The sequence below is a fragment of the Suncus etruscus genome, chromosome 2 (genome assembly GCF_024139225.1).
Source record: "Suncus etruscus isolate mSunEtr1 chromosome 2, mSunEtr1.pri.cur, whole genome shotgun sequence".
In the NCBI taxonomy this organism is placed as follows: Eukaryota; Metazoa; Chordata; class Mammalia; order Eulipotyphla; family Soricidae; genus Suncus; species Suncus etruscus.
In genome coordinates, this window is record NC_064849.1 from 123,801,671 (window position 1) to 123,819,354 (window position 17,684).

At 36.1% G+C, this 17,684-nt stretch overlaps 1 protein-coding gene across 2 annotated transcripts in view; it reads left to right on the forward strand.

The window, feature by feature from the left end:
* The window catches only part of TRAPPC13 (trafficking protein particle complex subunit 13), a 42,253-nt gene that overhangs the window by 22,412 nt on the left and 2,157 nt on the right, over positions 1 to 17,684 (forward strand). For both annotated transcript variants that reach the window (XM_049768796.1, XM_049768797.1), the window contains exons 6-10: positions 4,062 to 4,134; positions 5,966 to 6,010; positions 12,770 to 12,903; positions 14,917 to 15,115; positions 17,376 to 17,476. In XM_049768796.1, coding sequence (XP_049624753.1) covers positions 4,062 to 4,134; positions 5,966 to 6,010; positions 12,770 to 12,903; positions 14,917 to 15,115; positions 17,376 to 17,476 — 552 coding nt within the window. The remainder of the gene's footprint in view (positions 1 to 4,061; positions 4,135 to 5,965; positions 6,011 to 12,769; positions 12,904 to 14,916; positions 15,116 to 17,375; positions 17,477 to 17,684) is intronic.

Below are 17,684 nucleotides of genomic sequence, written 5' to 3' on the forward strand. Positions count from 1 at the left end.
TTTTTCATTCAGTTTAAGAGGCAAATATAAAAATTTTAACCATATAAAATAAGTTTAGACTTATCCATGAGTTTGAATAGTGATTCAATCAGCTCACCAAGTTCTAATTGTTCTTCTAAATATATATCATTATCCCGTTTTCTTCTCTACTTATATTACTATGTTACTTCTTATCTTGAAATACTTATTATTAAATCATACAGTATTTATTATTTAATCCATTTATTTTGATGATGAATTGTTGTATGCATTTTTTATTTGTGGGATGGCAATTGGAGGCCACATTCAGGATGCTCAGAGACTGCTCCTGACTCTGTGCTCAAGGGTCCATCCCGGTAATTTTATGAGGACCATAGGGAGCATTAGGGATAAAAATAGGACTAGCGGGGCCGGGCGGTGGTGCTAGAGGTAAGGTGCCTGCCTTGCCTGCATTAGCCTTGGATAGACCGCGGTTCGATCCCCGGTGTCCCATATGGTCCCCCAAGCCAGGAGCAACTTCTGAGCGCATAGCCAGGAGCAACTTCTGAGCGCATAGCCAGGAGTAACTCTTGAGCGTTACCAGGTGTGGCCCAAAAAAAAAAAAAAAAAAAAAAATAGGACTAGCGGCATGTAAGGCAAGCATTTCAATCCCTGTCTTTCTAGCCCTTAAAGGCATTTAAAAATATATGTAGTCTGTGATTGACATGAACTTTGCAGTAGATTTCTTTGAGCTTATATTTGAAGTCTCATCACTTACTGCATAATCTTAGATGCATCCCTTGATTATTCAATGACTTCCACTTCTCTTGGAAAATTATGAGTTTTTGTAGATTTTATAAAGCTTCAAAACCCAATCTATCAACTGCTTTAATCGTAGGTTCAAGCTGTTTATTTTTGTTATAAAGGAATACCTGTATCATTTTGTTTCATTTACTTCTACCTGTTTGCATCTCAGATTCAGCTGACATCCTAGACTAGCATAAATCTCCCTTTTTGAATATTCCAGAGACCCACATCTTATCACTTTCTTTGTCTTTATTAATCAGTACTCACTGAATGTCTCCTCTCTCCCTTCCAGTCTGAGTGTCATGAAGTCACCTTTCCAGGACTTTTCAGAGAGCAAGAGTCAGTATTTAAATAAATTTTAAAGTATGATCAAGACTATGACTCAAATGAAGTATAGAGCACATGCTTAGTTAGCATGTACAAGGCCTCAAGTTTGATCCTTCATACCACATGGCCCCTGTAAAGTGTAGCTCTGTAGCCTCTAGTACTGACTGACACACAAGGCTGAGTATTATATTTTGATAGGTCCACAACCTGGCCCCTACTTCTGCAAGATATGTCCCCTATAAAAATATAAAATTAATAAAAATTAAAGAAATTAAATATGTAAAATCCCCATTTTGCAGAAAATAAAATGTGTAGAATTAATTAGTAAATAATGGTATAGATTAGCAAAATGATTAAATGATTTTCAAATAAAATATCTAGCTTCAAAACCCATATCTCCTTTCTACCATGAACATTTAATAGATATTTTATTTTGGTCAAGTCTATATATATCCTTAGTACTTGACTTAGTACTAGTATAGGTATAAAGGAGAAATTAAGTTTACCTGTAATATTACCAAGAAATTTGATTTATTTATTTAAAATATATTTCTTTATAAATTTTATATATTTTCAGATTGCTTTAATAATGTTTTACAAAATTTTTGTTCTTTCTTTTTGCTTTTTTTGCTTTTGGTTGATCCAGTGGTTCTCAGTTCTGCTCTCAATCTTGTACACAGGGATTACTACTGGCAATGCTTGGGAAACATTTGTTAACAGGGTTTGAACCCAGCAAATGAGTCAGTCTGTTGAGCTGTCTCTTTGCTCTCCTTTTTCTATTTTAAAACTTACTGGGAACATTTTTCCATTTGAATTATTATTGTTTTTACCAAGTCATGGGCCAAACCCCGTCTCATGCATGCAAGGCATGCACTTTATCTCTGAGCTACATTCCCAGTCCTAAATGGTTTTATATTTAAAACTTGAATCATACATAATCTTTTTTCTTTTTAATTAAAAGAATATTTTATCTTGGCCCCCAAAATACTCCTTCTTGGCAAGGCAAAGGAAAAAAATTGAGTGGAGAAGAAACACAAATATAAAATAGTGGGGCCAGGAGCTAAGGGGTCTCAGATGCATTGGTGATGTTAAAAAAGAACAGAACTGGGCCCGGAGAGATAGCACAGCGGTGTTTGCCTTGCAAGCAGCCGATCCAGGGCCAAAGGTGGTTGGTTCGAATCCCGGTGTCCCACATGATCCCCCGTGCCTGCTAGGAGCTATTTCTGAGCAGACAGCCAGGAGTAACCCCTGACACCGCCAGGTGTGGCCCAAAATCCAAAAAAAAAAAAAAAAAAAAGAACAGAACTAAATATATAAGTCAAAGGCAACAACAAGGAAATCTAACAATTAAAACTTCAAATGAGCCTGTTATACTGGTAGACTGAGGGCAAGGGGGAAGGGCATGGGATGCACTCTGCGAACATTGGTGGCGAGAGGTCTACAACTGGTGGTGGGATTGGCCCTGATACGTTGGATGTCTGAAATCCAACTGTGAAGAACTTTGTTAATTACAACAGTTTCAATAAAATATATTTAAAAAATAAAGAGTATTTTTGGTTGGAGAGAGTACAAGTAAGACACTTAATTTGTACATGGCAGGCTCGGGTTTGATCCTTGTATCCCACGTGGCTTCCCACTTGAGCATCAGCAGGAGTTGAGTCCTGAGTACAGAGCCAGGAGTAACTCCTGAACATTGCCAGGTGTGGCCCAAAAATCCGGAAAAAAAATTCTATTTCCCTTCCCTTTGTTGATGTTGTAGTGGCCAGGGATACATTTGGTTCTAGTTCTTGCCCAGATTCATATACTTTAGTTTCTTACACGCATCTGGCTGCAGTGTGCCCCAAATCACACTCTATTGTGTTCACAGATCACAGGCAGGCAGCAGTGTTGCTGGGATGGAAGCTGGCATGTGGGGTGGTCTTTAGTAACAGACTCAAGAGCTGTCTGCAAGGTAGTGTTCTGCCACTTAGCTAGATCCCTGCACCCCTAGAACATGGACTTTAATTTATTTACTTAATTGTTTGACTTCAGATTATTTCTGCTTTCACTGCTACAAATAACACCTTGCAGAGTTTAATATTTTCTTATGATAGATTACTTGAACTGTGTTTACTAACGAAGCATGTAACACTGTTTTTATCATTATTGGATATCAAACCCACAGCCTTACACATATTAGGCATGTGCTTTACCACTGAGCCACATTCCCAGATAAACACTTATTTTGGTTTGAGGCACTGTGACTTATTAAAGCATTTTAAGCAGACAAATATTCTAAAAACACACTTCACCTAAGCATCCGCCTCCCTCCATGAAATCCTCTTAGCGTACCCTCCCACCCCCCTCTTTCACCTTCCATCCTTGGTAAGCAGGAGAGAGGGCGCACACCCAGCAATGCTCAAGGTTTACTCCTGGCTCTGCACTCAGGAATTACTCCTGGCAGGCTCAGGGAACCTTTTTAGATGCTGGGAATCAGACATGGGTCAACTGCGTGCAAAGCAAGTGCCTTACCTGCTATACGATCTCTCCAGATCTTGAACCTATTTTTTAATATGAAATTATCTACCCAGAGATTTATTTTAGAATATATTTCACCTTTTGGAGGAAAAGTTTCTGACTTCCTGCTTTAAAGTAGTTATCTCATTTTACTGAGTAGAGTTTTCTTATTTTCTTTCTTTGGGGAGAGTTGAGCTGGAACCATTCCCTGCAAGGTTTGGGAGGTGCTCTCAGCTATGTGCTGGAATTCAGCCAAATGCCAGGCAATGCCTTAACCCCCATACTATCTCATTGACCTTTTATTCCTGTATATATGCTGAAACTTCTATCTCTGATTTAGGCTCATTTGACTACATTTTCACATCACTGGCATAAATATTTTCCAAATTTGTTTGTGAGATTGAAATGTTTTAGATTACTACTAAGAAACAAATTTTAAATGATCCAAATTTATTGACATTTTTCTATTTCAGCTTGGTGTGTGCAGTGAGTTATACAACTCAGGGTGGAGAAAAAATGTACTTTAGAAAATTCTTCAAATTTCAGGTAATGCATATGGCAATAGTAAATTGTGTTTAGATACTGCCCCCTCCCCAAGTAAATAGTTATTCCTGTTTTTATGCATAGAAATTAGACTGCAAATAAAGCAAATACCTTAATATTTTTCTGATTTGTCATATTATTAGCAATTTAAGCAAGTCTAAATTTTATAAGAACAGAAATTATCATTGCCAAGGTAATTAGAAATATACCATAATGAAATTTGGAGGTTTTTAGCAAAAATAAAGTTCCTTTTTATAACTGACAACCTAAAAGGAAGAAGAAATGAATGTAAAGTTTAGATAAAAATACGAATGGTGTCTGGAATGGTGGCACAAGCATTTGCCTTGCACACGCTGACATAGGACAGACCAAGGTTCGATCCCCCTGTGTCCCATATAGCCCCACAAGCCAGGAGCAATTTCTGAGCACATAGCCAGAAGCGTCACTGGGTATGGCCCAAAAACTAAAAAACAAACAAACGGGTACTAGAGTGATAGTTCAGTGGGTAGGGGACTTGCCTAACACATGGGCAACCTGTTTTGATCCCAGGTATTCCATACTCCCAAGCCTGTCAAGCATAATCTCTTAGCAGAGTCAGGAGTAAGCCCTGAGTACCACCAGGTGTGGTCCAAACAAACAAATAAAGAGTAATTAGTGGCATAAACAATAGTATAGCAGGAAGGGTGCTTGCCTTGCCCACAGCTGACATGAATTCAAACCCCAACTCCCAATTCCCCCGAACCTGACCAAGAATGATCCCTGAGTCCAGAGCCAGGAATAAACCTGAACATTGATACATGTGGCCCCAAAACAAACAAAGATAACTAGCAGATTTCTAAAGAAATGTTTACAAAATATATTTGGTCCAAACTTCTTTTCTGGACTTTGAGTCATCAACATTGTTGTGAGAATTATATGTTTATTCAGTTTCAAAGTACATTGTCTAAAATAGTTAAAAGTTACTGGTTTAGGGGCCAGCGTGGTGGCACTAGAGATAAGGTGTCTGCCTTGCCAGCGCTAGCCTAGGACGGACCGTGGTTCGATCCCCCCGGCATCCCATATGGTCATATCCCATATGCATATCCCGTATGCGACTTCTGAGCGCATAGCCAGGAGTAACCCCTGAGCGTCACCGGGTGTGGCCCAAAAACCAAAAAATAAATAAATAAATAAAATAAAAGTTACTGGTTTAACTAACATATGTATGTATATGAGTGGGGAGATGAGACTACCATGTATCTATGTAAATTTAGACCTGTATATGTTGGTATATTTGGTGGAGTGGTCAATTGTTGACCCACATCCCGCTGTATTCAGGGCTTAATTCTGACTCTGCACTCAGGGAAGATTCTTGGCAGTGCTCAGGAATCATATGGGGTGCCAGGGATCAAATCCAGATCAATAGCGTACTAGGACCTACCTACTGTATTATTGCTTCAGCCAGGATGTGTTTTTTAGATTGTGGAAAGCAAGCACCCTATCTGCATCTTACTTCTACAACCCCTGTAAACCAAAGAGAAAGTAGAAGCTTCTTAAATTACTTATTTTGATAAGCAATTATTTTGAAATACACATATTGAAAAAACATATAATTTATATATTCAGTTCAGCAAAAGGAAGTAAAATGTTCACTTAACTCCTCAAGATATCAAAATTACCTTTTAAAAATTTTTTTCTCTGATTTTGCAAGAGTAGAATGGTATATATACGGTAGAAAAGTCTCATTAAAATTGGGAAATGCCCTTGGCAATTTTAAATTTTTGAGTAGAAAGAATGAAATAAAATAATTGGTCAAATGATAGAATCTTCTCTGATTGATATTTTATTCAACTAGGTTCTCAAGCCATTAGATGTGAAAACCAAATTTTACAATGCAGAGGTAAGTCTTGAACACTTAATAGGATTTCGTATAAGATCTTATTTGACTAAAATTCTAATGAATTATATTTTTTCATTTCAAAATAAGTTGTTATATAGCTTTGAATTACTTTTTATTAAATAAATAAAGTTCTATCAGAAGTGAATAATTTTCATTATGCTGTCTTGTAATCAGCTGTTTTCAATTCATTTGGAATCAACATACTTTAATTTTTATTTTAATTTTGTGAAACATTAACTTCCCTTTCATTAAATCAGGGGTCCTCAAACTTTTTAAACAGGGGGCCAGTTCACTGTCCCTCAGACCATTGGAGGGTCTGACTATAGTAAAAACAAAACTTATGAACGAATTCTTATGCACACTGCATATATCTTTTTTGCAATGAAGAAACAAAACAGATACAAATACAATATGTGGCCCGCAGGCCATAGTTTGAGGACCACTGCTAAATGATTTGCCTATAACCCACTTAATTGTTTAACTGTCTATAAAAAGCAATCTGGTGAATATTTACAATGTGGACTTATCACAAAAAAATAAAATACTAAATCTAACTCTGATAAAAATATTTGATCAAAATATCTAACAAATAAAGTTCAATACATTAAGTTATTTGTTCTCAGAAATCAGTGTATTTGCTGGAATTTAGGTTACTGTAATTAGTGAATAACTTGAAATGTTCCTGGGGAGAAAAAGCTCAGCAAGAATTCAGAAAAAATTAACTTTTAGAATAAAAGGTTAATTGTTTTCTGTCTTAGGAATATATAAATTAAAACTTCATATGAAGAATATTTTATTCTTTAAATTTCTTTACAGAATTCTACTTTATCCTGACATCTAGAATTCCAAATATAGTAGGTTTTATAATGAGTTCTATAACCCCTAGTTCATGTGTTTTTAATAATACTCAGATGCAGTCTTTCATTATGAACATTGCATCTTTATTATGCTAAAATAAACTAATTAGAAATTATCAATCGCATGTTAAATTTGATATATTTTGCCAACAGCATCTAAACTTTTATTTTGTACTATGAACCTTGCACTACATCTGAAAACAATACGATACTTAAAATGAGGCATTTCCCCAACCCAGCACCAAAAATCTATTAGGAGAAAAGAAAATAGTTTTAAAATGTCAAAAGTATCTACTGTTATATGATGAATCTAAAAAGAACAATATAAAAAGATGTGCTATAGGAACTCTGAGGATGAGATTTTAAAATAGCATGAAGAAGCTTCTAAGACACTTCTGGGAACAGGAAGAGAACTGGAGCTAAATCTGTAAGAAATGGATATTCAAAACATCCAAATGTCAGAAAATAAAGCACTCCAGAAAAACTAAGTTGCAGATACACACGGAATATTGATTACAGAGTAAGAAGCAAGTGTATTTATTGGCAGTTTATGGTCTCATCAAAATTATTATATTAAATTAGGTTCTTAAAAAGTTGATGCTTCGGGGCCAGAATCGTGGTGTCTGCCTTGCTAGCGCTAGCTTAGGACGGACCACGGTTCGATCCCCCAGCATCCCATATGGTCCCCCCAAGCCAGGAGCAATTTCTGAGCACATAACCAAGAGTAACCCCTGAGCATCAATGGATGTGGCCCCCACCAAAAAAAGGTTAATGTTTCTATGAGGGATTTGAAATACTATATGATACTGCATATATAATATAGTTATTCAGCATAGTAAATTTTAAATCGCTTTAATTTGTGTGTTTTGTTGGAAAATATTTTGTTCACAGTATCGGGAAAATGTAACTTAGTCTGGTAAATTAATCAGAAAATTAAAAATAAATAGGACTGTAGGTGGATCTTTTACCCCCCCTATAATTGTCTCCTAAGGAGGCATATATTAATATGACACTTCATACAGTACTTTTTAAGTTTTATAATACTAATATTTATAAATACTTGTAAATGGTTTTTAATTGCTAGTTATTTTATGGCATATTCCCTCAAAGGGGAAAATATCCCACATTTCCACTACACTGACAAGTAATTAATTTTTATTAATCCACATTCACTCTCAAGCTTTACTTTTGTATATAATATTCTGTTTTTATAATCAGATAACAGTTTTGATTGTTGCCTTCTTCAGTTAACATTTGAGACATAATTTTTAATCTAAACCTTTGAAAACTGTATCTTTAAAACCAGGAGAGAACAAATAGCTTTTAGGGTCTCTAAGAGGTTTTATATTAACCTGTTGGGCAAACAGATACTTATTCAGTCTGTAGGATAGGACAGAGTACTATTGATTTCAGCAAGGAAACTCAGGACATGACGGCATCAGTAAACCACACTAACAGTAAGGACTGCTTTGTGCCTTAGTCCTTACCCAATAGCTATTACTGACCCCACTTTGTCTTAAACATGTATTTTTATACTATTTTCTAGTAATTAGAACAATATATGAATCATGAGAGAAAAAAATTTTTTGAAGAATTCATTGTAGTCTTCTTATATAGGAAAGCCTTGCCAGAAGGTGACATTATAGTGAGGGTTCGAACATTACTCTCGTCTCCATGTTGGAAGTACAAAGGGTTGCATTGTTCCTTCTTGTGCTCAGGGGACCATGCAGTGTTGGGATTGAACCCAGACCTTGAACATGAGCTTCCTACATGCAAGGCATGTGTTCAGCCCATTGAACTATCTCACCAACCCAGAATTAAAAAGTGTAGTCAGCTACTGGATACAGAGTTCAGTGCCAGAAAAAATAAGAAACTGGTGGTGGAGACTGTTATGACATAATTACAGTATGAGTATCTCCCCACTGGATACTTATTCTCTAGAGAGTATTTCTTTGCATCTGGAAATATAGATGGAAAATTACTTCCACCCATGTTTTACAAGAGACAGCATAGGACAGGGATATTCAAGTGGTAGGGCACATGCCTAATTTGTGCAAGTCCCTCAATTTGCACTGCATAACCCCAGATACCACCAGAAATAGTACTGGTAGCCTCAAACAGCAGTGGTGAGAACTTTTTAGGTTACCTTTATAAATAAGTAATTTTAGAAATATAGATAGGAAAAGATTATAAAAAGAGAAGAGAATAGACTCTTGATTGTATGATTCTGTCTAGTTCAGCATTCCCTACGTAGGAGTGGTGAACCTTTTTTCTGGTGAGGACCATATGTATTTGTAACATTAACAGGCCATACAGGGGATGCTGTGTGTCCCTTTATGTACTAGGATCAGACAACAGGGACTTTGAAGGTCTTACATAGTTCACAGGCTGGACATTCACCACCCCTGCCCTAGAGAGTGATCTAACTCTGGTCATCCAGAAAAGAGGGTTCCATTAGTCAATAAATTTAAGAGACGTTCTACACAGCCTTTTCTGAAATGTGTGCCCACTCTAAAGAATCTATGAGGATTTACACTGGAGGTAGAGAGTTAAGAAAGGCCTGATAGGGACCAGAGTGATAGCACAGTAGGTAGGGTGGTTTGCTTTGCATGTGGCTGACTCAGGTTCGATCTCCAGCGTCCCATGTGGTCTCCCAAGCCTTCCAGGAGTCTAACTGCTACTGGGTGTGGCCAAAACAAGCAAACAAAAAAACCCGAGCTAGACCTCTTTCCCTTCAGATTTGACCTTTCAATATTTTTGTTCCTGTTTAAATATTCTTCTCTATTCATTTAATCTTAGCAGTTTCACCTTCTTAGAAAAATGATTTGTCATATTTTTCATGTTGCTTTCTGTTTATCTTCTTGTTTTACTAAAAATACTGTCTATTTAGTTAATAAAAAATGCAATAATGCATTTTATTTTAAAGTTAGTTGTTCTTTTTCTTTAACATTTAATTCTGATTTTTCTAATTTTTCTTTTTTATTTTTCCATTAGAGTGACCTCAGTTCTGTGGTAATTTAATTTTTTATTATAAATTTATATGCTTTCCTTACCACTTTTTTACTGTCTGCCTAATTAAACTCTATAAAACATAGTGGAAAAACAAAGTTAGTTGGAATACCAGCTGATTGGCTTCAGAAGGATGTATATAATTTGTACTTTTTGAAATTATATTTATTTTAATGTTCTTTCATTTTAGTTTTTTCTTGATTTTTTTAAGAAGATACTTGTTAATTTTATTTAAAATAGTCTTATAATTTTAACATTGTACAATAAAATAGTCTACTCTCCTCAGTTCTCCAAATAAGCTAATTTAAATTCATTTCAAGTGTATTCCAATTTTAGTTTCCAGTCTAGGTCAAGTGTCAAGATGGCACTTTGGCAATAGTAATAAGAAGAAAGTCAAATGTTCCCGTTAGGTAAAATGATATTTTTAAATTTATGTTTAAAATTTTTTAATGTTACATTTTTTAATATTACATCCATATTATGGCTATTAGCCTCATTGCCTTAGCACTGGACTCTTTAATTTTTCAGATGTCAAATTACTTTGTACTAACTGTTCAAACTAACTTAATTTTCCATTATGGTGCTTGTTTTCTTCTACTTATCTGTCTAAGCGCTTCTTAAATTTATGTAAAAATAGCATTTTTAAAATTGGAATGTGGGTATATGGTTTTTTACTTTTAAAGCAATGGATTGATGGGATATACTTTTTTTAGAAAAGGGAACAAAATAATTCCTTTATGTTGTTATAAATTGATAAATAATTACATTTCTATTTTCATTTGAAGACTGTTTTATTTAGGTAATAGCTTAAATTATATTTTTATAAATTATTTCCTTCTATTTGGATTTAGCACTTAAAAAGCTCATCAGTGCCAGTATCTGGTCATAGTTTATTTTGTTTGATTCTGTATATTACTTTGAAACTTTTGAACAGACTAAACCTTGCTTATACTCAGCATATAATTTTTATATATTTTTTAAAACAAAGCCCCCCTGGGGCTGGAGAGATAGCATGGAGGTAAGGCATTTGCCTTTCATGCAGAAGGTCATCGGTTCGAATCCCGGCGTCCTATATGGTCCCCCGTGCCTTCCAGAAGCAATTTCTGAGCATGGAGCCAGGAGTAACCTCTGAGCACTGCCGGGTGTGACCCCAAAATATAAAAATAAATAAAAATAAAAATAAAAACAAAGCCCCCTTTATCTGTGAAATATACTACCTAGTGCATGCCTGCAACTTTAGGTGGTTGTGAATCCTAACTACTTTTCCCACATATACATTTCCATGACAAAGTTTAATTTTAAATTAGGTACAATAGATAACAATCATAACAAATAATAAATAGAATAGTTAGGGCTAAGCTGTAGCTCCAGTGAGAGAGCACTTGCCTGTCATGAATGCGGCCCCAATTTTTTTTTTTTTTTTTTGGTTTTTGGGTCACACCCTGTGACGCTCAGGGGTTACTCCTGGCTATGCGCTCAGAAGTTGCTCCTGGCTTCTTGGGGGACTATATGGGACACCGGGGGATCGAACCGCGGTCCGTCCTAGGCTAGCGCAGGCAAGGCAGGCACCTTACCTCCAGCGCCACCGCCCGGCCCCAGCGGCCCCAATTTTGATCCACAGTATTACCTGGTGTCCCATTAAAACTATTAATGTACTAGTAGTCCTAGTAGCCTTTGAACACAGGAATATCCCCTATTTCAGAAATAGAACACATATAACAGTAACCATAAAAGTATGTAAATGTGTTCTATTTCTTTCAAAATGGATTATTGTACATGCTATTTTTGGACTGCAGGTAACTGAAACATGGAAAGTAAAACTGAGTAAAGAAAGGATGTCTGTTCAGATGCAAAAATAATGATCAAATTGTATAATAATAATTTTTATTATAAACAATCATGAAATAAAAATGTACACAAAAGTACATACATAAAAGAAGGGGCTGGAGAGAGAGTACAGCAGGTAGGGTGCTTGTTTCACATGCAGCCAATGCAGATTCAATCCCCAATATCCCATATGGCTTCCAAGTAATTCTAGGAGTAACTTCAGAGCATTGCTAGGTGTGGCCCCAAAACCAAGCCAAAACAAAAAAAAAATGCATATTACCCATTGATGAAATTACTACCTAATAGCAACAGTGTGTCACTAAAACTACAAAATGTTTTTGCTTGATTTTAAAACATCCAAGATTGACCAGTGTAATTAATATTTTAGTCATGTAATATCAATATATTTAAAATAAACCAAGAAATTATTAACAACCACTACAAATTGGTTTAATCAAAAATAAAAAGTTTAACCCTGGCTGGAGTGACAGTACAACCAGTAGGGTGCTTGCCTTGCCCAGAGCTCAACCCAGATTCAATTCTTGGCACCATGGTCCCTCAAGCCCACTAAGAGTGATCCCTGAGTGCAGTCAGGAGTAAGCTCTGTACAGCACGAGGACTGACCCAAAAAACAAACAACAAAAAGTTATATCCCAGGCCAGAGAGATAGCACTAAATTTACATGCAGTTCAATATGATAAAAGTGACCCAAGACCAGATAGAGTTATCAACAAAATCACCATTTAACATTTTTATTACTTTAACTTAAAGATTTTGGATATTTCTAAAGTGAATTACAGTTTAAAATATTCTTGTATATTAATACAAAACTATTATCATTATCCCCTATCCATTGTTTGACAAGCTATAAATTTACTAACACTTAACTTTGCCCATTAAATTATGTTAGGATGAAGATTTCTTACATTAATTATGGTAACTTTGATTTGCAGGCATGAACTAATCACATTTGTGATTAATATATTTTTCATATAACAATTTTTCTTAAGGTAAATATTGATAAATACCATCACTCTTGGGTGGATTTTTTTTTTTATATCTTCAGACTGATGAAGTGTTTCTGGAAGCCCAGATTCAGAATATTACAACCTCACCCATGTTTATGGAGAAAGTTTCATTGGAACCATCAATTATGTACAATGTAGCAGAATTAAATTCAGTTAACCAAGCTGGAAAATGGTAAATATGAATTATGAAGTGTTTATTTATATTTTGTAAGGTACAATATATTACATTTTAGAGTTTTATGATTAGGAAACATATTTTGTTTGTTTTTGGGTCACACCCGGCAGCGCTCAGGGGATACTCCTGGCTCTACGCTCAGAAATCGCCTTCTGGGGCCCGGAGAGATAGCACAGCGGCGTTTGCCTTGCAAACAGCTGATCCAGGACCAAAGGTGGTTGGTTCGAATCCCGGTGTCCCATATGGTCCCCCGTGCCTGCCGGGAGCTATTTCTGAGCAGACAGCCAGGAGTAACCCCTGAGCAATGCCGGGTGTGGCCCAAAAACCAAAAATAAAAAACTGAAATCGCCTTCTGGCAGACTCAGGGGACCATATGGGATGCTGGAATTCAAACCATCATCCTTCTGTATGCAAGGCAAATACCCTACCTCCATTCTATCTTTCCAGCCCTTGATTAGAAAACATTTTATTTCAGGGGTTGAAGAGAAAGATCTTCAACTGGAGCATGTAGGTGCTCCCCCATTTACTACCAGGAGCTGAGCACCAAACAAGTAATTACCCTGAACACCTCTAGGTCTGGTCCCCAAATCAAAAACAAACCAATTTTCTCAGCATGCACACCAACCTTTATTATTTGCATCTTGTTTTAATGTGTTTCATTTGTAGTTGATGAGTCAGCATTTGTACTTGTAAAAACAATTGTTTACATGAATGCTTATTCTGTATTGCACATTTATCTAATGTTTTTATAAGAAAATGCTTTAACTGAATCAACATGAGAGACAGTTACAAAGTTACTCATAATTGAGTTTCAGTCATACAGTGTACAACACCCTTCACCAGTGTACATTTCCCACATCTCCCATTATTATACAAAATAGTGTCATTGTATGAATGTCTCTTGTGCTCACTTCTTTATCTGGTCCTTCTGATAAAAACAAAAATCCTATTTACATTTTGTTTTATTGTTTGAAGTACTTGTTCTTTTAATTTTCAAAGTATTTCAGCAAGGTTAGTATGGAATCTCTCACCTTTATCCTGCAAATAGTAACAAAAATGAGGCATCAAAAACATAATGAAGATGTTCAAAAGAAAGAATGAGATTTAAAAGAAATATTTTCTCATTCAATAGTCTCATCTGGACACCAAAAAATAGATACATATATATTGAAAGTGAAAGTTACCTCTTTCTGTAGGTAATTGAAAAGAGGAAGAATAAACAAACCCAAGGTTGATAATGTGAAAAAGAAGGTTATAGCTAAAGAACCTGATTCACAAATTTATTTTTTATCTTACTGTGATGGTTAGATACCAAAAAGTTAATGGTATCCCATATACTCATTGAGGAAGACTCTGAAGAAAGTATCTCATTCATTTACATCTTTTAGCTCCTTTTGAAAATTATTTGTTTAGATGGGTATGTTTCTTTTTATTCTAAAGTGGAGGAGGCATAATTTAGAGAAAGAAGACAGGTACTTTGGGTTCTGATTTTACTTTACAACTTAATTAGCATAGGTTTAAAAACATTATATAGATGTCAGGTGTATAGAATTCTGATTTAACATTTGTGTGTACTATATTATGAACACCACTAAAAGTTTCCAGGGCTCTGGATATGACTCAGTAATGGAATGTCTGTCCTGTATATTTGAGGCCCCAGGTTCAATTCCTGGCACTGCAAAGTGAAAGCTTACTTTCCAGCCAACACTATACTATTGCTCCCCTTTATCAATTCACCTTCCACTTTAAGGTTCTGATTTCTGTTGCCTTTCGCAGATGATTGATAGAAGTGCCATTTCTGGTTTTGTTCTAAAGAACATCAAGATTTTTCTTAGCAAATGAGAAAAAAACATACTTACTACAAGTCCCTTTCCTTTATTTTGAAATTACCAGTTATTCTGGTCTATATTTTGGGCAGTAAATTGTTCAGTTCCATCCAAAAGAACATTAGAACCATGGTATTTTCTTTACAAGATGCCAGAGGATTTTCTCCATCTCTCTGTCCCTCAGCGTAACTACATTTGGGTCCAGAACATATCTACAGCCCATGGATACACGCCAATATTTGTACTGCCTAAAGCCCAAGAAGGAGTTTGCAGAAAAAGCAGGCATCATTAAGGGAGTAACTGTAATTGGAAAATTGGACATAGTATGGAAAACAAATCTAGGTGAAAGGGGAAGATTACAGACCAGCCAGCTTCAGAGAATGGTAAGTCTGGAGAAAATTTTATTTGAAGTTTTGGCATGAAAAGGGAGGCTCGTTAGAAAATCAGCACTATGAAAATATGAAAAAATAATATGCCTTCAATGTTTAAGGAGTCACATAAATCTCATGACTTTAGGTTGCTTTGTGTACTGCTAAGAAATGTTATAATGTACTACAACTGGGGACTTGTGGACAAAGTAATTGTACATGGGTTCTGCCTTATTTTTCTTAATGTTCTTTGTAAGTTCAATATTTAGGTGTCAGCAAGGGATTTCTTCTGAGAACTCTGTTTATGGGCAATTGTCCTTTCACTGTAACTTTACCTTGTCCTCTTTGCATCATTGTTCTCATAATTAAAAAAAAGAAAATCATCACTATTAAATGCATTAATGTTGCCAAAGAATAAGATATAAAAAACTAGTAATTTAACAGATCTCTAATTAGAAAATTGATATTTCTACCTAGAAGTGAGTGAGAAAGTGTTTAACTCAAGTACTCAGAATTTATTCCTGGCTCTATGCTCAGGGATCACTCCTAGTAGGCTCAGAAGACTATATGGGATACTGGGAATCAAACCTGGGTTGTCCACATGCATGGCAAGATCCGTACCTGCTGGACTATTGATTGGCCTCTAACTAGTCTTTCATACATGTTTTTTAAATTATAGTATAGATTAAAGTAACTTTTTCTTTTTTTGGTTTTTCGGGCCACACCCGTTTGACGTTCAGGGGTTACTCCTGGCTAAGCGCTCAGAAATTGCCCCTGGCTTGGGGGACCATATGGGACACCGGGGGATGGAACCATGGTCTTTCCTTGGCTAGCGCTTGCAAGGCAGACACCTTACCTCTAGCGTCACCTCACCAGCCCCAAGTAAAGTAACTTTATCCTTTGTGTCCTCCTATATAATTCATGCTCACTATTCACTCCAACTTTCAATTCTTCAAGTTTTCTTTTTGTAGTGTTCTAAAACTATGACTTTCTCATTCATTTACTCAGTTCAGACTCTTTTAAGGATGTTTACAATCCGAGTTATCGAAACTCAAAAGGTGAATCCTTTAAACTTTATAGGTAAGCATTGGTTGTATAGATTTTAAAATATAGCAGTTAGCTGTTATCCTAAAATAACTTATTCTAAACCTGAGGTCCAGCCTTTTGTTTATTTCTTGTGAACAAATAAGATTTTACTTTTTTCTTTTTTTTTTTTTCATTTACTTTATTGAATCATGCCCAGCACTATTCTAGACCTAGTCCTGGCTCAGTGCTCAGGGATATCTCCCAGGAACACTCAGGGGACATCGTGTCAAGGATTGAACCCTGGCTTCTGCATGCAAGCCATATGATCATCCAGCTATTGAGCTGACTTGCCCAAGACATTACCTTTAGAAAGCAACCCTTAAAAATCAGAGCCCCTGGGGTTGGAGCAAGAGCACAACAGTAAGGTGTTTGCTTTGCACATGGCTGACCCAGGATGGACCTGGGTTCAATCCCTAGCGTCTCATATGGTTCCCCAAGCCAGGAGCGATTACTAAGCACATAGCCAAGAGTAACCCCTGAGCATCATCTGGTGTGCCCCCCCCAAATCATAGCCCTTGAAAAGTTTTTTCAGAGTGGGGGGGGGCACCTTGCCTACTGGACTGTCTCACCAGTTCTTAAAATCTCTTATTTATCTGTAAAATTCATCTTAACTCTACTAAACATGCATGAAGACAGGGAATAATTATACCAACAACAACAAAAACCCACATCTGTAGCGTTATTCTGAAGGTAATAGAATTAAAAGAAGTAACATCAAAAATAGCACAAGGTACAGCAGAGTACTTTCCTTGTATGTGGCTGACCTGGCTTCAATCCTCAGTACCACATATAGACTCCCAAGTGCCACTATGAGTAAGCCTTGGGGCATGGTCATAGTAAACCATGCAGTAAACCACAGGGTTTGAACCAAAAACCAAACAGAATTATGAAAGAAGAGTCCTATTGCATTTGCCCAAGTTCACCCTGAACACCATGTATGGTCTCCTGAGTACCATACTGAGAATCCTGAGTGATCCCTAAGCACAGAGCCAGATACAGTCCAAAATCATAAAAAAGCCAAAAGGTTGGGGGACAAAATATGACAAGAAGAATGGCAAAAATAAGCATTTTCTCAGAACATTGGTCTGGATACCCAACAATTATTGACAGGACTTGTTAGTGTGTTATTTTTATTAAGATGGGAAGGTTTTGTAAGAGATACATGTTAATTGTATTGCTTTTCTCATAGGCTCCAGGTTATGGTGATGTCAGGTTGTCTCTGGAGGCAATTCCAGATACTGTAAACCTAGAGGAACCTTTTCATATTACCTGTAAAATAACAAACTGCAGGTAATGTCAATGCTTGTGGATTTTCTCCTCACCTACCTAAAAGAGAATTTTGAATCTTTTAAAGATGCTATCTCCTTTTAAGTTTCCTTTTGACATAGAGCCCTGATGTTGAAATTGTCTGCTAGATAGTACAGGTCTTCATCTTGTAGATGTATATTACATATTTTTGACATCTTAATATATTAAATGTTCTGTATTTTATTTCACC